At 41.1% G+C, this 21,695-nt stretch overlaps 1 protein-coding gene across 1 annotated transcript in view; it reads left to right on the forward strand.

The window, feature by feature from the left end:
- The window catches only part of CHSY1 (chondroitin sulfate synthase 1), a 60,504-nt gene that overhangs the window by 8,862 nt on the left and 29,947 nt on the right, over nt 1-21,695 (forward strand). Inside the window, exon 2 of the mRNA XM_064480524.1 lies at nt 5,962-6,457. Coding sequence (XP_064336594.1) covers nt 5,962-6,457 — 496 coding nt within the window. The remainder of the gene's footprint in view (nt 1-5,961; nt 6,458-21,695) is intronic.

Raw genomic sequence — 21,695 nt, forward strand, 5'->3', positions numbered from 1 at the left:
AAAAAAGCATAACCAAAAAATTCAAAGATGTTTTATTTGGTAGACTTTCTGAGGACTCAAGCCGGGAAAACGGCTTCTCAGACCTCTCTAAGATACTGCTTGCTCCAAAGAAGCAAGGGAGGAGCCAGGATATACAGGAGTTTTTGCAACAGAGACCAAGTAGTCGGAACATCAAAAGATCACTGTTAATTGAAGAAAACCAGGCATCTCAAGTTAAGGAATTTAGGGCTTTTCTGTGTATGGGAAGGTGCAAAGGTCTGGGCTCATGGAGATCATGCCTTTGATGTGCACCTTAGCTGTCTGGGGCCAGTGTCCTGTTCCTTCCCATCCTGAGTTCCCTCCCTCAAAGGGGGCACCACTGAGGGTGGCAGCAGAGGCTGGGCTGCCTGCTTTTCTCCATCCTGAGTTCCCTCCCATCACTGTCAGGGGTGGTGGTAGCCGCTGATGACTTGCTGGTGGCAGCATCCTTTGTTTACTGACATGGCTGACAGTATTTTCAATTCACATGGGGAAGAATATAAATGTATCCATTTAGTTCTTGTTACCTTTCAGTTCTGCAGGGGGAAACTATTCTCCCTTCCTTTCTTGACTCCACATTCTGAGGTTATTTGATAATTTGAATCCTTTCAAACTTACCACAGTGACCATTAGACCACACACGTAATAGTAACTTGGGGGAACTCAGAAAAATCTCCCCTTCTTATTTATAAAACTTAATATAACTATTGAAGTTTAGAGAATGTGAAAGAACGTACTCAGTCTTCATTTTTTTTTTTTTTTTAGTTTTTGTCCATTGGATAGAGTTTAAAAATTTTTTTATTACGCAAATAAAATTGTCTGTTTGGATGCTTTATAGTTTAAAGCTTTGCCCTAGATTAAAAATAAAATTTCCCCCTAAACTCTAAATACAACTGTTTGTTGCAGAAAACTGAAAAAAAATGAGAAAACATGAAGAAAAGCAAATCTCTTCTGATCGTCTCTCCAAAAATAACCATAGTAAACACTTTGGGGTAGGGTTGTATATTATTTTATTTTATATGTGTGCTCTTGTTCCCATATTAGTCTGTGTCACAAGTATCCTATTGCTTGCTTTTTAAGCTTACCCGTATATTATAAGTGTGTACCCAGGACATTAGTCATGCCATAGATGCAGTTTTGTACAGAAATGTATTTTACGTAGTTTTTCTTAGAGTGACATGAATGGAAGTGGAGACTGTTACTAAATCCTAACTCAGCAAAGGCATTCCCCAGTGAAGCTAATGCTGGCCAGCTGCATTGCTTAACTGTGATTTAACTTGGTGTAGGGAGAGCATTTAGAAGCCCGGAGGAAAGGAAGATTGCTGACTTGGCACTCTCCAATTTCAGTTGTCTTATCTGTGCTTCAGCAAGAGTTGGTTATCAGTCCATTGAAAACTGAAGCTTTCCGGCAACGGCCTTTGCAAATGTTCTGTGGTTTCAATTAAGTGAGAGCTCTTTGCTCCTGGTAACAAATGTGTTGATGGCAAAGTTAACATTTGCTTATGAAAATAAAGAAAGCTGACTGGTTTCTGTCTCAGGAGGGGGGCAGCTTGCACCTTCAGCAGCATTTTCTTCATTTCTTTGAAATCATTGATGCCCTCCCCCTGGTTACCCGGGGATGGTGACTCGTGATTCATGTTCCAGAACTCTTGAACTTAATGGAGCCATTTAAGCTCAAGGTACCCTGAGTAAAAAGATCCTAATTTCTTAAGATTGGAGGATTTACCAAAACTTTACATAGAGAGATTTTCCCCAAATCACCAGTCATTTAAGAACAGAAAAGGGCAACATGAGGTTTTTCCCTGGCTTACCTAAAAAAGAAAAAGATAATAATTGGGTGGAGTGACTGTAAAACTGCAGAGAGGCTTTTAAGGATGGTTTGAGGTTAGATTGTCTGTTTTTAAAATTAATTGGTTTCTCTTCTTGGACGAATTGCACCATTTCAAGTTACAGTTTAGGTATTAAATTGCATCAGTGATGGTGGTACCACTGCTGCTTCCATCACTGTATTCTCTCTGGCATGGCACGTAGGAAACAGGGCCGGACAAGATGAATTTTGATCCTCAGTCTACTATGCAAGATTCTAGTGTTTTTAAGTGAAAACACTTTTAAGGTCTTTTAGACTGACATTGTCTTGAGAGTGATAGTAAAATAGAATTCTCTTATATAGCTTGAGTGTCAGGATTTTAGCCAGAAATCAGAGAAGCAGCATTTTTCCTAGTGCCTTCACTCAGATGTGTAATCTTGAGACTGACGATTCAAGTTCGGCCCACACTTTCCTGTCTCCCTTGTTTTTTTCTTTCAATACCCTATTTTACTTGCAAACTCTTATCTTCCCTAGTAAGTCACACTTAGTAATGCTTGCCTCATGCCAAGCGGACTTCTAAGCACTTTGGATATCGTAATCCATTTCACCCTCACCACAACCCTGTAAGGCAGGTACTAATATTATCCCCACTTTACAGATCAGGAGGGAGAAACACAGAGTAAGTCACCCAGCGTGAAGCCAGGGTTCTCACCCCAGCAGCCTGATTCCGGAGTCCATGCTCTTAAGGATCAAACACTGTATTGTCTTCCCAGCAGCTTGTTCCTCTGAAGGCAGGTGTGTCTCCCCAACCCCAAGCTCTCAGTAATACCATGGTGCTTCCATAGTTCAATGGCTTCTGGGGTTGGCTACTTTAGTACTACTTTGAACTTGTTCTGTTTTATTAATCACTGAAGCGGTTGGGTAGAAGCTAAAGTTAAGTTGATTTTATTCACTATTCTCTTAAAATCAATTGTAAGATCCTCTAGATTATTTAGCATTAAATTTATATTTCAGAAGTACCACGAGTGGTAGTAAGTTTCAACTCTAGCATTCCTGTAGATTTTACCTCTTACTCTGTGTATTCCTGTTGTGTTTTCATTATGTTGGTTTCTTTGCCTGTAAAAATGGTAGGTCTTAGTGCTTACCTGGAAATTTCTCAAAGATACGAGACAGAAAAATTTCTGCCCTTTCGCATACACTCAGCACATGGCGTCTTTAAGTCACTTATTTCGCGTGGATGAGCAGTATTTATTGATCTCTATTACGTGCCAAGCACTAAAATTACTCACGTCTTTCAAAAATTGCTGTGACTGCCAGACAAAAGTCGTTTCTGCATAAAGGGAGGAGTCAGGGGCTCCTTGACTTGGATGAGGGGTTTTCTCTCGGTACAACGTCATCATCGCTGACTTCCCCAGGCTGGGATATGTATGTCTATGATGTTCCTGTGTCAGAAGAGTGTGCTTAGGTTATCATACGGTTTATTGTAGGTGGGGTTCATTCCCATTTTAAAATGGACTTTTCTCTTTATGGCAGGGATTGATTTCTCTTTAAATTAATTGCCCTGTTCCTACTATGTTTACATCTTTTTTTTCAGGAGCATATATCCTTTGTAAAAATGAAGTAAAGTACCCACTACAGCATGTGTAGTGCCTTTGGGTTTCGTATGTGTCAAATTCTTCTTTAAGAGTTCTGAAAGTAGCCTAAGACTCCGTAGGTCCATTTTAAACCCAGGGCATTAAGGGAGAAACGTGACAGCTACTGTGTAACATCCACTCTAAGATGTGCATTTTTTTTTCTCACATGTTAACACTTCTGAAACGAGGATGCATTTTACAGTTGCTGGCATGATGTGATTGTGATTGGCTACACAGGCATACCTCAGAGATATTGTGGGAGTTCCAGATTGCCTCAAAAAAAGCAAGTTATCTCAAGAAAGCAAGTCACACAAATTTTTTTGGCTTCCCAGTGCATATAAAAGTTACATTTAGGCTATACTGTAGTCTGTTAAGTATGCGATAACATTATGTTTAAAAAGCAACGTACATATGTTGTTTAAAAAATACTTTCATTGCTAAAAAAGCTAACCATCATCTGAGCCTTCAGCAAGTGGGACTCTTTTTGCAGTAGTCACATCAAAGATCACCATAACAAATATAATAGTACCGAAAAAGCTTGAAATATTCCTAGAATTACCAGAGTATGACACACAGACATGAAGTGAGCAAATGCTGTTGGAAGAAGTGGTGCTTGTTCCATGCACGGCTACCACAAACCTCCAATTTGTTTAAAGGAAAAAATGCAGTATTTGTGAAGTGCAGTAAAACAAGGTATGCCTGTGTTTTGTTCTTTGTTACTGGTACATAAAACAGTGATGCATCTTATAATGACCATCCTAGAGTTGAGGAAATTGATAGATATTTAATCCTCAGACTTTTTCAGAAGCATGTTTGACAAAAGCTCAGTCTCATTGAATTTTTCCTCTGCTTGGATAAGTTTGAAGTCATTTTGTATTCCTTATATTTGGGTTAGGAAGAGAATTAAAAGCCAGTGATTATTTTTTTGAGTATTTCATTGTAAGTTGTATTTAAAATTACCGGAGTGTTGCCATGCTTCAGAAATTTAGTTTTGCAAGATGAAAAAGTTCTGGAGATGGATTGTAGTGATGATTGCAGGACAGTGTGAATGACTTCATGCCATTGAACATCATACTTTATTTTAAAATGGTTAAAATGATCAATTTTAAGTTATACATATTTTATCACAGTTAAATTTTTTCTCAAAAAAGTAGTATCATGTTTATAAAAGTTTCCCCCAATATAGAGCTACTTGGAATAAAAAGTGAAAGTCATCTTTACCTAATCCCAGCCCCTCCCCATTTCCCTACTTCTGTACCTGTTCCCCAGAGGTTGGTGTATCTTTTCAGGTATTTCTCTCCTAAGGTTTACATAGTGAAGATAGGTATGCTTTTTGTTGGTCCTTCATGTCACTTTTCACTGTAAGAAATACAGTTGTAACAGTTAAGTAAGATAAAAATACATTGGGGAGGCCATCATCTGGGAACTGTGCTTTTTTGATTGCATTAAGGCTAAATGTACTACTTCATTTATTCTCTGTGTTTTTCCCAGGAGCTGTCTGTATATAAATGCATTTTTGTGGCTAGACTACATCAGCTCTCAATACACAGCATAAGAAGGTATCAGGAAAAATGCGGCCTGATGGCCTTAAGGCGGTTGTTTGGCAGCGAGATTCTTCACTCTGTTTCCTCTGAATTGACCACTGATTCCTCTGGCAATGAGATGAGCAAATTCCCCTTTAAACTCTTGTAATTGAGAATACATGGCCCTTCACCTTGACTTCAGTGGCTTGTTGTGGCTTGGAAGCATCAGGGATCAGGGCCCCATCTCTGGGGGTCTGCCAGGCCCTGCAGTCTCCCCCAGCCCCCTCACAACAGCCCCCCCCGCCGCACGCTGCACTCCATCCATTTCTGCTTCTTGTCCCTGGCGTTCACCTCATCTTGGGGAAGCTTTCTCTGCTCCGGGTCTGGTTTGCATTCTTTGTTTGCACGCCTGGCTTTCAGAGCACTTGTCTTCATTCACGATGAGGTGTGCGCTGGTGGGACTCGTGGGTTAATGTCTGGCCCTCCTCGTGGCAGCTCCATGGCAGCTGCAGGGTCTGCATTTTGCTCACCACTCATCCCTGTGGCCTGGCACATACCTGGCACTTGACGAGCATTCAGAGAAAAAGCATCCAATGAACAATTTTATTTTTTAATTTTTGGTTTTACAGAGCCCAGAAATTTGTAGATAAGGAGTTGATAATATCAAAAAATTAACCTGAATGTTTAGTCTTGGTGCCCTGACAATTTGGTTTTCAGCCATAGCTGAAACATAGTTGTCCTGGAAATATGTTAACACATCATCATTTTTTGTTGTTGTTGTTGGGGTTCTTTTGAAAATGAATTAAGACTTTGCAATACCCGGTAACGTGGGTTTCCGTTAAGGGGAAGTAAGCAGATCAAGTAGCTTTTTATTAGCCTTTTGAATGTGCAGTGATTCAACATGAGTAGATATAGGAATTTCTGGAAATGGGATGCTTGGAATAAACTGTTCTCTCGCTGATGTTTATTTTAATTCCAGAACATGGTCCAAGACAATTCCTGGGAAAGTCGAATTCTTCTCTAGTGAGGGTTCAGACACATCGATCCCGATTCCAGTAGTGCCACTGCGGGGCGTGGACGACTCCTACCCACCCCAGAAGAAGTCTTTCATGATGCTCAAGTACATGCATGACCACTACTTGGACAAATATGAATGGTTTATGAGAGCAGATGACGATGTTTACATCAAAGGAGACCGTCTGGAGAATTTTCTGAGGAGTTTGAATAGCAGTGAACCCCTCTTTCTCGGACAGACGGGACTGGGCACCACGGAGGAAATGGGGAAACTGGCTCTGGAACCTGGCGAGAACTTCTGCATGGGGGGCCCTGGTGTGATCATGAGCCGGGAGGTTCTCCGGAGAATGGTACCTCACATTGGCAAGTGCCTCCGGGAAATGTACACGACCCACGAGGATGTGGAGGTGGGAAGGTGTGTCCGGAGGTTTGCTGGGGTGCAGTGTGTCTGGTCTTATGAGGTAAGAACAGAAGAAAATCTGTTACTTTTGTCATTAGTTCTGGACTAGTCGTAGGAAACCATGAGTGATACTATCCTCTCTGAGGCTTAAAAATTGGTCTTAAGTTATTATACATTTTTTTACTTGGTTCTTTTAATTTGAATTCCCTCTTAATACCTTTTCTCTTGGTTTTTAGAACATGCCTTGTGTACATTTGTCCTAATACCTCAGTTAATAAATAATGGTATTCGGGACCCAAAGAAAAGGTTTGCTGCAGGTCACAGTGATGTTTTCATGATTTTTCAGAAAAATTCATCTCATCTGATTTTGCAGATGTGATTGCAAATGTCCCTTTCTCCCGGAGGCCTCATCTGGTCATGTTGACCCACACGGTTTAGAAACTTACATGTTTTGAATTCATAAAATGAGTAATGATGTGAAAAAGCCAATAGTATTTGGCTTTGCATTTATTAAACTTTGACTTTTTTAGAGAGTTATTATGGTCTGTAATTTGTAATATAGTTGTTCGTTTCAGAATAGTCAATTTCTGAGTTATTTTGACACATACATGCAAATTTTTGAAGGAAACCTACTTAGAGATGTTTTCTCTTTAATAGTTCTGGAGAAAATGAGTTAGCTTTTTTGACTTTTGTTTTTATTGGCAGATATGCCCCGCTTGCCTGCAGTTGCAGGATGTGATATTAGTCAGAATGGAAAAAATTATTTAGGTTGTGTCGTGTTTAGATTGATAAACTACCGATAGTTGTGAGGAGCCGAGGGAATTGTTAGACCTTTTTCCAAGAAAGAGAAACTCATTTTCAGATGTAAACTGTTAGCGTTTCTCCTGAGTTAGTTTTCTTAAGTGCTCGTGTGAAGAAATGGAATTCTTGCCTGTACTTGGCTTTTCCCCAGACTTGCTTTTAAATGTCTCTTAATCACTATTTTTTTCATTTGAACTTATAGGGAAGTGGACGTTTTCAAGTGTACAGGAAGTAGTCTACATGTAGTTTCTAATTATAAAAGATACATTTTAGAGCGCAAATGTGATCTGAGCAAACCCTCTGATCTCTGTGTGTGCCCCCCTGCACACGGGCCATTTCATTGCTTACTGGATCTAGGGGAGAATTCTCTTGCCATGGATTTTTGCTACTGGGAAAGCTGTTTGGGGATTTTGTGCAGTTTTAAGCAAAATACAACTGGCAGTATTCCTGCATTTTCCCCGTCTTTAGTTAGTTTTAACCTTTACGTGTTTCATTATGGTTAAAATGTGTGATGCCTTGAATATTTTGGAGTGGCTTATGCTGCCTCCATCCCTGAAAAGCTGGCCTTCCTGCTGGAACTGTAAAGGGTAGGCCTGCCTTTGAGAGAGAATTTTTAAACCTCTGTGTCTGAGTAATACGCTGCTGTTAGATTGTATATGTTGCCAGAGAGATACCAGCAGAGCCAGTATCTTGAGTTTATCAAGGACTTTGACCTAGCGTTTCGCCAAGATAGAGTGAGAAAGTTTTGTCCTGGGGACTTAGGGGTTGGGAGACAGTTTTGAGATTGTTTCCCTTTATTATGATGTAATCGCCCACGTTTTCTAAGGCCCGACGTCGGCGTTCTGGGAATCGTCCTGTCTGCACGCTTGGAGCTGTTGCTTAGACTCGATGCATCTGGTAAATGACCTTATTAGCTAAAGGGATCTGGTCGGGGAGGAAGCTCCTGCCCTGGGTCACTCCCTGGCCCTGCCCAGGATCTCTCGAGTCAGCTTCTCCTGCTGTCCCTGCTGCTTTGCGTTCCTCTAAGTGCCCGATGACCAGGGTTTTTCCTGGATGCTGCTGGCTTGCTCTCCACCCGGCATGTACCAGACGACTGTCCTTCTGTGGGAGAATATCTTCTCCCAGAGAGTGGCTTGTCTTTTCACTTTAAATTGGCATTTTTATTATATGCAGATTGTCGTATCTAAGTGCAGTCTCATTTGTTACTCTTTTCCCATGCAGTTTGTGCTTTTTCTGTCTTGGGACATTCTTCCGTTCCTTGGGGTCACAGGAGTTTTCTATATATTTTTCTGTAAATTTAAAGTTTTGCCTTTCACGTGTAGTTCTTCATCGTTAATCATTTTTTAAAAATCTGTCGGGACATTTACCATTTTATTAACTCTTTAATTTCTCTTCTGTTTCTTTTCTTAATTTTTTTTTTTTTTGTCGGGCTTTAAGTGCTTCTAACCTAAGTTGTCATTAGGATTTATCATTGTGTTCACCACTCAGGCAAGATTAATCCCTCATGTGCATGAGGAACTTCTATTAAACTTCCTGTAAATCTAGCTTCTCCATTAAGGCTCACATTACGAGAAATTATTGAGGTGGAGTCTTATGTTAAAGACAATTAAGTTAAGCTTTGGGTCTTGGAAGGTACTTATTTAGCTCTATTATAAACCTAGCCAGAAGGTGTAATTTTTTTTTTTTTTGCAAGTCGAAATAATACCTTGGGATTACACTTACATAATTAAAGTGGATCCTCAGAAACAGCTGTCATAATCAAAATCCAAATTCATTTCTGAGCTTGTTTTGATTATTATTGGTGGTTAATTATTAATACATGACTTTAAAAACTTTATTTGGAAATCATTTTAATTTCACAGAAACATTACAGAGATTGAAAAAAAAAAAAACCGCAAAGGACAAAGAACATCCATACACACTATACGTAGAGTAACCTGTTAAGGTTTTACTCCATTTGCACTATCATTTGCTTGTGTTCTGAGTGTGCCCCCCCCCCCCCCGAGATGTAGACTTAACCCACCACTACTTTAGGGCAGGTAGTTTACTTTGTGGCCCTTCGCTTTAAATAACATTAATGTATTTTAACTAAGAATAGGAAAAGCCAACCACCACAGTACAGCTTAAGTAAATTTAATCTAACGTCTGCAGACCCACTGAAGTCCCGATAGCAGCTCTTCCTTCTCCATCACAGGCTTCAGCCTGGGGTCAGGTACTGCATTTGGCTGTCATGTCTCTAGCCTCCTTTAATCTGGAACGTTTGCACAGCCTCTTTCTTTGTCTTTTATGACCTTGGGATTTTCGTTAAGTGGCTTTAAAAGCTTCATTTTTATAATGGAAAAATGTGACTGCAATATGGTAAACCAGTAGACAGTTTTTAGTAACGCTCTTCAAGGCTTATTAAAACCGCCTACTCTGAGGACCCAGCAGCAGAGAGAGTGGGGCTTGAGGCCCTTAATACAGCTGGAAAAGAGGAAGGAGGACCTGGCAAGCCTGGTTTCCCCTTGTCACACGGGGTCAGCATTATTAACTCAAGTTATGCCAAGTTTTTTATTTTTTTGAGAACCATTATTGAAATTTTTGGAAATTTTTATTTAGGCAAATATATGAAATATTATGCTACTCTCTTAATAAGAGGGAGAAAAAAGAAAATTGACGTAAGTAATGTATTCATATTTTTAACTTCTTATTGAAGGACATGTATCTATAAGTGTAGAGCTCAGTGGATTTTCACAAACTGGACACAGCTGGGTAGCCAGCATCCAGATCTTGCTTTTATTATTCTGACTCGATGTTTGACTAGTAATGAATGTCTGGAGTAGAAAATAATTGTTACTAATGAAAGTTAGTAATAGGCATAGATAGATTCGGCTACCAAAATTAAAAAAAAAAATTTTAAATAGCTAATGCTGTCACATGGTTCAAAACTGAGAAGTGCAAATGGTTTATAGGGGTAAGTCTTCCCACCTCTGTCTACAGCCACTGGGTTCCCTCATGAGGCAGCCCCTGTAGTGCATCTTTACAGACAGACCTTATGCATACGTAGGCAGTTAAGATTGTGTATCTTCCCCCTTGCGTATGAACCGTAGCACACTTTACATCCTGTGCACATCTTGCTGGTTTTCAGTTCCATGTCTTGGAAGATTTTCCATTTGGAACATAAAGAGCTTCATCTGTGTTACAGACATTCAGGCTATTTCCAGTTCTTTTCAGCAGTGTTTCTCACCAGTCATTTATCCAGCGTTTCCCAGCCTTTTTCATACCATGGCACATGTATTGCGGTGACTGCCCCGAAAAGGCCCCTGCGCCCCAACCCCTGTCCTCTTCCCCCGCCCCCTCCAGACCTGAAAGGATTGTTATCTTGGCGCGTCTAGAACTGTTTGGGATATACCAGCGTACCAGGACCAGTCGGGATGCTCTGAGTTAACCAGTAAGTATTTGTTAAGGGACCGTTAATGGGCCCGGTACTGCCTTCTGAACTGGCAGGAGATCGCAAAAGAAGAAGGAAACGTGAATGGCCTTTTTCTCTGCCTCAAGGACTGTAGTCTAGTTGAAGAGACAAAAACGTGTGTTTGTGAAAAAGTTGAAAAAACTTAAAAGTGTAAAACCCTATGATGCTGATTTTAAATATAAAACATTACAGGGGAGGGTAAGATCTATGATGTTCTTTTAATAGAGAGGTATATCACCAAGGAAATTGGGAGTTTAGAGCAAAATATGTAAAAGGAGAAGTTGTTCCTTATTAGCTAACTGGCTTTCAAAGGAGTATTGAACATCCTTACGTTAGAAGCTTGGGATTTTTTTTTTCTTTAATCGCAGAAGAAATGTGTTAACTGCTAGTTGTGGTAAGTGGATTTGTGTTATGGGGGTGCCATTCCAAGAACCAGGCAGCCCTCTAAGTGACTAGAATAGATGCTTCAATCCTGAGCGCTGATGCTGCCTGAGCCTCATTCTCTTGTTCTGCCAGTTTGGTGGTTCAGTTTCCAAGCCCCTAATAGATTAGAAGGGCAAATTACCACCCCAAAAATGAAGGCTATTATGTAAAGACTGTATCAGTACTGAGTGGAAAGGAGAACTGAGAAGAGAAAGTGAGGCCAGGACCACACAGCAGTCTGAGGCCAACCATTGTGTTACTGATTTCTTTCTAATTTCGTTCCATGTGGTTGGAGGACATACTTTGTATTATTTGTATTATTTCCAATTTTTAAAAATGTATTGAGACTTTTTTATGGCCTCACATTTGGCCCACCTTGGAGAATGTTCCCTTTGCACTGGAGAAGAGTGTGTGTTCTGCTCCTGTTGTGTGGACTGCTGTGTGGACGTCTGTTAGGTCTAGTTGGTTTTTATGTTGATCAAGTCTTCTCTTTCCTTGTCTGTCTGGCTAGTTCTATTCATTATTTAAAAAGTGGGATGTTGAAATCTCCAATATTACTGTTGAATTGTCTGTTTCTCCCTTCTATTATGTCAGTTTTAGCCTCGTGTATTGTGGGGCTCTGTTGTTAGGTGCATTTGTTTTTATAACTGTTACATCTTCCTGATTGATGACCCCTTCTATCGTTATAAAAATTGTCTTTAGGAACAATTTTGGTCTTAGTCTGTTTTGTCTAATATTAGTATAACTACTCCAGTGTTCTTTTTTTTAAATATTTTTTATTGAATTATAATCATTTTACAATGTTGTGTCAAATTCCAGTGTAGAGCACAGTTCTCCATTTATACATGAACATACATAAATATTCATTGTCACTTTTTTTTTTGCTGTGAGCTACCACAAGATCTTGTATACATTTCCCTATGCTATACAGTATAATCTTGTTTATCTAGTCTACATATGCCTGTCAGTATCTACAAATTTTGAACTCCCAGTCTATCCCTTCCCACCCCCCTCCCCCTTGGCAACCACAAGTTTGTATTCTATGTCTATGAGTCTGTTTCTGTTTTGTATTTTTTTTTTTTTTTAGATTCCACATATGAGCGATCTCATGGTATTTTTCTTTCTCTTTCTGGCTTACTTCACTTAGAATGACATTCTCCAGGGACATCCATGTTGCTGCAAATGGCGTTATGCTGTCATTTTTTATGGCTGAGTAGTATTCCATTGTATAAATATACCACTTCTTCTTTATCCAGTCATCTTCTTATGGACATTTAGGCTGTTTCCATGTCTTGGCTGTTGTAAATAGTGCTGCTATGAACATTGGGGTGCAGGTGTCTTTTTGAAGTAGGGTTCCTTCTGGATATAAGCCCAAGAGCGAGATTCCTGGGTCATATGGTAAGTCTATTCCTAGTCTTTTGAGGAATCTCCATACTGTTTTCCACAGTGGCTGCACCAAACTACATTCCTACCAGCAGTGTAGGAGGGTCCCGTTTTCTCCACAGCCTCTCCAGCATTTGTCATTTGTGTCCAGCATTCTTTTGGTTACTTTTGCATATCTTTTTCCATCCTTTTGCTTGTAGCCTATTTGTGTCTTTGAATCTAAAGTGTGTCTTGTAGAAGGCTATAGTTAGATCATTTTTTAATCCATTCTGCTGATTCTACCATTTAACTGGAGTGTTGAATCCATTTACATTTAATGTCATTACTGATAGGGTTGACATCTGTCATTTTGCTGTGTGTTTTCTATGTCATGTCTTTTCTGTTCCTCTACACTGCTTTCTTTTGTATTAAATACATATTTTCTGTACATTTTCACTCTTGTCATTTCTTTTACCTTATTTTTAGTTATTTTCTTAGAAGTCACTCTGAGTGTTACAGTTAACACATTAACTGACGATAATCTAATTCAAATTAAGACCAATTAATAACAATAGTATACAAAATCTTTGCTTCTGTATAGCTCCATTCTCCCCCCAAATACTTGATGCTTATTGTCATACAAATTACATCTTTCTGTATCACATGCCCATCAGCACAGATTTATAATTATTGCTTTATGCAGTTGTCTTTTAAATCAGATTAGAGGAAAAAAGAATTACAAACAGAAAAACTACATTTCTATCATCTTTTCTATTTACCTTTGTGGTTAACCTTACTGGGCTCTTTTTTCATGTGTATTTGAGTTACAGTTTAGTGTTTTCATTTTAATCTGAAAGACTTCCTTCAATATTTCTCAGGGGGCACGTTTGCCCGTGGCAGATTCTCTCAGTTTTTGTTTATCTAGAAATGTCCTAATTTTTCCTTCACTTTTGCAGGATACTTTTGTTCATGAAGAATTCTTGGTTGGCAGTCTTATTCTTTCAGCATTTGGAATGGGGCTTTCTGGTATCCGTGGGTTCTGATGAGAAATCAGCCGTTAATCTTATTAAGGACCCCTCATGTGTGATGCGTTGCTTCTCTTGCTGCTTCTTAATCCTCGCTTGCCTTCACCAGCTTGGCTGTGATGTGTCTGTGATGTGGCTCTTCTTGAGATGATTGTACTTGGAGTTTGTTCAGTTTCTTGGGTGTGTAGATTGTTTTTCATCAAAGTTCGAAAGTTTTCAGCCATTATTTCTTTCAGTCATCTTTCTGCCCCTTTCTCTGCCTGCTCTTCTTCTGGGACTGCCATTGTACGTATGCTCAGGCTCTGTTTGTTTTTCTTTATTCCTTTTTCTTTCTACTCTTCAGATCGGATGATCTCAGTTGACTTTAGGTTTGCTCATTCTTTCTTCTACTTATTAGATGTGTTGTGAATTTTTCATTTCAGTTACTGTAATTTCCAGCTCCAAAAATTCTGTTTGGCTCTTCTTTATAGTTTCCCTTTTTTGGCTGCTTATACTTTGTTTCTTTGCATGTCTCATAACTTCTTGGTGGAAATTGGACCTTTTAAATAATGTAGCAACTTTGGGAATCAGATTCTGCCCCCTCCCCATGGTTTGATGACGTTGCTGTTGTTTAGTGACTTTGCAGAATTAACTCTGTAAGCCTGGTATTATTTTTTGTTTGTTTTTGTTTTTTGAGGGGAGGGAGATAGTTAGGTTCATTTATTTACTTATTTATTTCTTTAATGGCGGGACTGGGGATTGAACCCAGGACCTCATGCAGGTTAAGCACTGGCTCTGCCACTGAGCTATACCCTCCCCTCTAATTCTGTAAGTCTGTCTTCTTTTTGTGTTTGTGGTCACTAAAACCTCTCCTTCGTTTGCTTAGTGGTCAGCTAATGATTGCATGGAGATTTCCTTAGGTGCTGGAACAAATACGTTCCCTAGTCTTCGCTGGGGGGCTCTGTGTACCTGTTGGTGTTTGCCTTCAACACTCACCATGCAGTTTTCAGCTCTTCCTTAGCCTTGCTTCCCGCTTGTGCAGAGCCTCAAGGTCAATCAGAGATGAGAGCTTAGTGCCTTCTCAGGTCTTCCCTGGGCATGCGCACAGCCCCACGCATGTAGATGACCTTCTAGATTTCCAGGAATACGGTAACGCTTTTCAAAGCCCCTTATGGACGTCTCATACCCCAGCTTTTCTCTAAGCTTTTTGGTTAGCCTTGTTTGCCCTGTTAGCCTCCTCTTCCTCTCCAGGCAGATGATACTCAACAATTGCCTGTGATTGTTTTTAACAAGTATCTCCTCTCTTCCCCACCAAGAGGTTGTTTGCAGTGGGAGAGCTCTGGGTCAGGGCAAATAAAGACAGCCTTGCAAGTGGGGTCTTCTAGGAAACCACCAGACAGGTCAGATAATGACAGTTCTCTGGGAATGGGGCTTTGAAGGAGCTCTAGCCTCATTCTGCCCCCTCCCATGGCTGCCAGGCTGCTGGTTTTCACTGTGATTGTGGACTCTTGGTTTTCAAACTTACCACATTGCTGGGGAATCCAGGAAAGGAAATAGGACAAGTTAAAATGTCACAGAGCTCACTGTTTTTACCAAAATTTCACTGTTATTCTTGCACAAATGCTTCCTGGATTACTGCAAGCCTTTGGCTAACATCCAGAGTCCTGAAAAGGTTGCCTGAAACAATTTTTGCCCATGTTATCTTTGCTCTTGTGGAGGAGAGAAGTTTCGGAGGACTGAGACTATCCATTATGTGGCCTTAGCTTCACAGCTTTAATTTTGCTTTTCACAATTAGATATATCACTCTGAGTGTCCTCTAAGAAGTCAGGAAATTGCACCCTAAAAATTAGAAAGACCTCCGACCAATCAGTTACAATAGTCACACACATTCATTTTTCCAGTTACATTTGGACACAACCCAGACACTGCCCTAGATGGAGGCAGCGGGGCAGAAAGGGAAGGCCCTGCTCTCCTCTGTGCTGGAGGGCTGCGCCGGGCGCAAGGGGACATTGTGGCATGGATATATCCTCCTCTTTATCTTAAAATACAGCAGAAGAGCATTTCCTGTATAGTTGAGAAGATTGATGTTATCACTCTGATTCTTGTAATAAGCTGACAGTCTACCTTTTAAATTGGATCTCTGTAGTCAAAGTGTTATATGAGCCATTTTGAGGTAGAAAGAGTAAAATGAGCTCTAAAAACATCAGTATGTGAAAATGGATTGATCTATATGAAAAAATAACCTCACTACCTAATAATAGTTTTAAACCAGCAATAAACCAGGGGAAAACAGCATAAGCCACACAGGAGAGTGTGCAGGGTCTGGGGGGCGGCTGGAGCGGGGTGGGGTGAATTGCTCGGACAGTGTGGAGGAGGCCTGCGTCATCTGGGTCTCCCCCTTCTCTGAAGATGGCTGGGTTTCTGGATTGTTACGAACAGTCAGGACGGTGTCCCATCAGATTTGTAAGAGATCTAGGAATGGCAATAGCAAAGCTTTTTAAAGGTTTTAATGCCCGCGTTTAATTATCTTTTTGAATGGATGAGCCTGTCTGATGTCCAGAAAGTGACAAATGAGGAACACGAGCAAGAATGCATGTGACGTCTGACTGAGGAAGAAGCAGTCAGAGGTAAAGCTGCTGCGTAAGGTTTGGGAGTGTGTTGTAAGTCAGCGTTTCTCAACCTTGAGTGACGTAGGGACCTCTTTCAGTGGGAAAATTGTATGTCTGTTCCTGTTTGTGGGTGTGTGTGCATGCGCACATGTGTGCTTTAAGCAGTAGCATCACGTGTAGGTCTTACACCAGGTTGCTCTTTCTTAAAGGGAGATTCATCTGTAAGAGAATCACCTAAGGTGTTTGTTACAGAGCAGATTTCCGGGCCCAGACCCAGAACTGGCCCCTTGACAGGTGTAGTCTGATGATCTGCACTGTTCGCAGGCTTCTCTGATGATTCTCGTTCTTGCTCGTGTTTAAGAACCATCAGTGCCGTTTATACCCTCACAAAACTTCTCCTGATCCAGTGATGTTTTAGAACTGCGTAGAGGATGCAGTTCTGTTTCGGTTAATTGGCGTCGTCTTATTTAGCACCTGTCCTGTGCAGAGCTTTGTCCTGGGTAGTGGAGGAGACAGAAAAGCAGTTTAGACCTTTGTCTTTATCTGGTAAGGAATGTAGAGTCCAGCTGGTAGGGAAGCCAGACCTGGCACATCCTATCTCTTTGATAGGCTCATGCTTTGTATGTTTCTTCCTTTCTTCTCTCCTCAAAGCCATGTTAATTGCAGTGAGTTGTGTAGCCAGATAAAAGTCAGGGATGATGAGTGCTGGTCAGCAGTAAATCCTGAGTAATGACAGGGGAGGAAGCTCTGTTAGATGCAGTGATGAAAACGAAGAACTTTTGGCCAGATATTAAACTGACAAATACTTTAAAGCTAAAACTAAATGATATTTTAAAATATCTTTTTGTCTCTGCAATTGATGATTTCACAAATGCCTGTTTGTGTGTTCTGGTTATAAATCTTTCTCAAGCCTAAGTTTGCTTCTTCTTTTTCTATTTTAAGCCTCTGCTTTTGCTAGTTGCCATGAACCGTAACTTGAGATTTGTATATCAGACAAATTTCAATTTAAAAAAAGTGGTTACAGTGTATTTATTAATCACTATGATGGTTTTAACTCACAAATTATTTGATAATCTTCCCTTCTGGAGGTGGAACTTAATTTCCCTCACCTTGTGGGCTGGACTTGGTGACTCTTTTTAAATGAATGCAGTAGGGAATGGGAAAAATAATAACTTTATAGTAGACAAATCTGGCGGACACCACCTTCCCATCAGCAGTATTAAGCCGTGTTTATATTCATGCACTCCCAGACGGGACGGCATGGGCTGGGTTGAGGATCGTCACGTCCGCCTGAGTGCTCCCCCAAAGCTGTAACTCCATTCTAGTCACGAGGAAACATTGGATGGGCCCAGGTTGAGAGACAGAACACCTGGCCAGCACTTTTCAGAAGTGCCACGGTCACGAAAAGCGAGGAAAGGCTGAGGAACTGTCCCCAGATGGAAGGAACCAAGGAGACGTGATGACTGAATGTATTGTGAGGTCCTGGGTTGGAAGAGAAAAGGGACATTAGCGGAAAAACTAATGACATCTGAATAAAGTCTATAGTTCAGTTAATAGTGTTGTATTAATGTTACTTTCTTAGTTTTGAGATGTGTCGCTTAGCTACACAAGATGTTAGCACTGAAGGAAGCAGGGTGAAGAGATGGGAACTCTCTCTGCTGCCTTTCCAGCTCTGCTGTAAATCTGAAATTGTTTCAAAATAAAAAGCAGAGAGAACCCAGAGATGATCTAATTGGACACAGAAGCGAGCTTGCTGTCTCTGCCTCTGTATCCCATTGACTGCTCAGTGCCCTGGGGAGCCGGGTGAAGCCGCAGAAGACTGGCTCTTCTGTGGGTCTAAGTGGGTATCATGCAGGATGTGATTTTTAGCTTACTGACTTCTAGGAAATCCAGGACAGAAAGGCCTTTGTTTGAGAGGGCCGCAGACTTTTAACCTTCATAAAGAGCTTATCATTCGAGCAAGCTTATAATGTACCGTGTTATTACTGTAAGAAATTTGTAATGGTACTGTTACAGCAAAAGTTTTCCCTGGCTAAAAAGAAGCTTTCAGCATTCACTCAGCAATTTAACGCTAGCACTCTTGCTAACGTCGCCATGGTTAACCCTGCAGTGTTCTGTCTCTGTGTTTTCTCTCAGTGAACCCTTGCAGGCATAAATCAGTGCGGAGTTACTTCTTTTGATGTCTGGCACTTATTTTCAGAGGTATTTTTAAAATACTGTAGGTGCTGTTTTCCCTTTCATACATGTTAACATCTGTTCATTCCTCTTCACCAGGAACACTCATTTAAAGACATAAAGCTTATTTTTGTTTATCACGATGTGGTTTATTGTAGGCAGAAGGATGAATCCATTCTTAATTCTTTTTTACCACCCAAGGAATACCTGTTTGCTTTTTAGGTTTTTATAAATTGATTCTGTAATAACTCAGAATTCTGGTGGTTTTATTAGGCTCAGGTGGACATGGTAGCCGAGATGATGCAAACATAATTAAAAATTTTTTAAATGATTGATTTAGTTCTGTTTGCATGGCTGCTTTGTAGCAGGCCCTGTTCTAGACACAGACTGCGGCAGGGAGTACAGCACAGCCTGCGCTCATGACACATTTACTTCTCCACGGGGACATCAGAGAATAAAGGGACAAATATATACTGGCAGGTGGTGCTAAGCCATCTAAAGATATACAAGCGTGGTAAGGGGATAGAGTGATGGAGTGTGGGGGAATGCTATGCTAGATGAGAGAGTGAGAAGCGAACCTTGTTATATCCAGGGAGGGTCATTTCCAGTGGTAGGACTGAGGTGTGCAAAGGCCCTAGGGCAGGGAATTGTGTGCTTGATTAGGACAGCAAGGGGGCCGGGTGGCTGGAGCATATGAGCGAGAGAGACCAGATCCTGTAAGGCCTGTCCAAGTTAAGGGCTCTGGGTTCTGAGCTGGGAAGCCACTGGAGGTTGAGGGTAGAGGAATTTGGGGAGCTGATATTTCAAAAGGACCTCTGTGGTTTGTGGACAGAGAAGAAACTGCAGGGGAGCAAGAGTGGGAGCAAGGAGATTGGTGAGCAGGCATGTGTAGTAACTCAGGAAGAGGAAGGGTAGCTTGGCCCAGGGTGGTAGCATTGGAGTAGGGAGAGGTGGTTAGATTGTGGATGAATTTTGAAGATAGCACTGATGGGACTCGTTGAGGGATAAGAGGTGGGGAGAGAAAAGTGGCCTGAGCCACTGAGGGATGGAGAAGTTCAGGCTAGAGATACAAATGTGGGTCATCTGCATCTAGATGTTATTTAAAGCCAAAGGACAGGTGACATCACCTAGGGAGGTAATGGAGATAGAAGAAGGGGCCTAGGGCTGAGCCCAGAGGCTGCCAGGGGTTAGAAGTCAGAGATGGAGAGGGATCCAGCAGAGGAGACTGAGCAGGGGAGGCCAGTGAAATGAGAAGAAGACCTTACCTTTGATGGATGTTTGCATAGTTTGAACCTGCAATGTTTAAACACCGACCATTTGGCACTTGTTACAGTTGGCTTGGAAGGTGGTTATGTGGGAGATTTTTATCAAGAGTGAACATTATCTTCTTTAAAAAGAGAACTTCCTGACATTGGTAGACGGGGTGGGAGGTGTGCTGGCATAACGATGAAGGACTTTTTTATCTGCTGACGACTGGTATGTGGAATAGTACTTAAAACTGATAAACCCCAGGTGCAGCCTAAGGACCAGTGGACCACAGGTGATGGGTGGTCAGCACCTGGTCAGAAGCCAAATACTGTTTGCTTGGAGTAGTAAGCTCTGAGGCTTGTGGCCCTGTGTTATAGAGGTTTTATTCATCATAAAATTGAACATGCACTTACATTGATTTCAAACTGCATGATTGTGCTTATTTTTAAAAAGATAAGCCACTCCATAGAATGACACGTCATCATAGAATCACGTCACAACCCTTAGAAATTGATAGAGAAATGGACCAGGGGCTCAGCCTTCCTGGTATAATTTTTGGCCCATAAAACTCCTGATTGATGGAGAGCTTGCTGATCACCAGGCGAGCTAAGTCATTTTGTAATAATTCTGATAGATCAGTATGGTTTGCGAGTGGGTGCTTAACTTGGCAGAAATCACTGTTAATTTTAGGAGAAAGTTTTAATTGAACATTGATTCACTTACACCTTGTAATAAATAATGTTTTCACGGTGAGGTTTAAAGGATATTTTATTCTTTCAGTACAGAGAGAAAACTCCTTTAAACTATGCTCTCCAAGACTGTTTCCTCTTCTCTGAAACAGGGTTACTTAACTCATCCAGGGCCGTACAGATGGTAAAGCATTCTAACTTCAGAGCCTGCAGTTCTCACTCTGATGAAATTATGTTTTCTTTTTCTGTATAATGCAGTGCACTCTACTTTTTATTATCAATATTGCCAGTATTCATTTGAAAATAACCAATAAAGTTCAGTTGTTAGGAATTTTAGATAAAGGGAAAATTTTCATGGTTCTTAATGTTCTTTTGTTTGGTGGGGTGTTTTTCGCATACTCATGTGTTTAAGACAATATCTTACTGACACCAGTTAAACCTCATTGCACTCTGTCAGTTCTCTTTGCAACTCTTGCTGAGCCAGTGTAAATGGCTAGTTTAAAGCAGTGGTGTAATGGGTTTAAAGTGGTGAACCTCAACCAAAGAACAAACAGAAGAGAAGTTTGATTTCCAGTCCCTAGATTTACTCTTAGGAAATTGTCAATATAAACATAACAGAGCAAACATTCCCAGATCAGTTTCTTGAGAAATCTTTTAGCTAGTCCTAAAATTTCTCAAAAGTCTCAAAAAAAGATGCTGATCAGGATCTTCCAAAACAAGTTCCCTGGATGCTCTGGCTTTGATGAGAGTGTTAACTGTAAGTTGAATTTTAGATCGTTTAGAAGCTGGCAGTATTCCACACTTGCAGTTGATTTTGTATGCTATCCTGTGGTCACCCCTGTAGAAAGAAAACAGCTGACAGATCCTTGGCCAGAAATCTTTATTCTCTGCTATAATTTTATAGGGGAAATCCATTGAATAGCATCCTGACATACAGTATGTGTAGCAGGTTGAATAATGGTCACCCAAAGGCATCAAGCCCCAGTCCCTCAAATTGGTCAGTATTACCTTATTTAGAAAAAGAGTCTTTGCAGATGTAGTCAGACTAAGGATTTTGAGATAAGGAGATTACCCTGGATTATCCAGATGGGTTCCAGATGCCATCACAAGTGTCCTTCTGGGAGAGACGCGAAAGGACGTAACACAGACACACGGAGAAGACAGGCAGAGATTGGAGCTGTGCGGCCTGGAGCCACGAGAAGCCAAGAGGTGAGGACTGAGTGCTCCCCGGAGGAACACGGACGGCCCTGCTGGGCACTTTCAGCCCAGTTTGTGGTAATTGGTTACAGCAGCCTCAGGAGACAAATACAGAATGTTACCCAGAAAAATAGCCCCTCAAGAGGGCAGGTGAAAGGCTCCAGCGTCCCGTCCTGTGACGGTGTGGCCTGGGGATTAGCACTCTCGTGATGTGGGTGTGGTGGAACCGTTCTCACAGGTGCCTTGTGCTAAGTGCCTGCACACCTAGAGCGCTCAGTAACGAATGGCCATTCTGACCGTTTGGTTTGTCCAAAGCAGCAATTCTCAACAGCGTGGTCC

This window comes from Camelus dromedarius, chromosome 29, assembly GCF_036321535.1.
Source record: "Camelus dromedarius isolate mCamDro1 chromosome 29, mCamDro1.pat, whole genome shotgun sequence".
NCBI classification, from domain to species: domain Eukaryota; kingdom Metazoa; phylum Chordata; class Mammalia; order Artiodactyla; family Camelidae; genus Camelus; species Camelus dromedarius.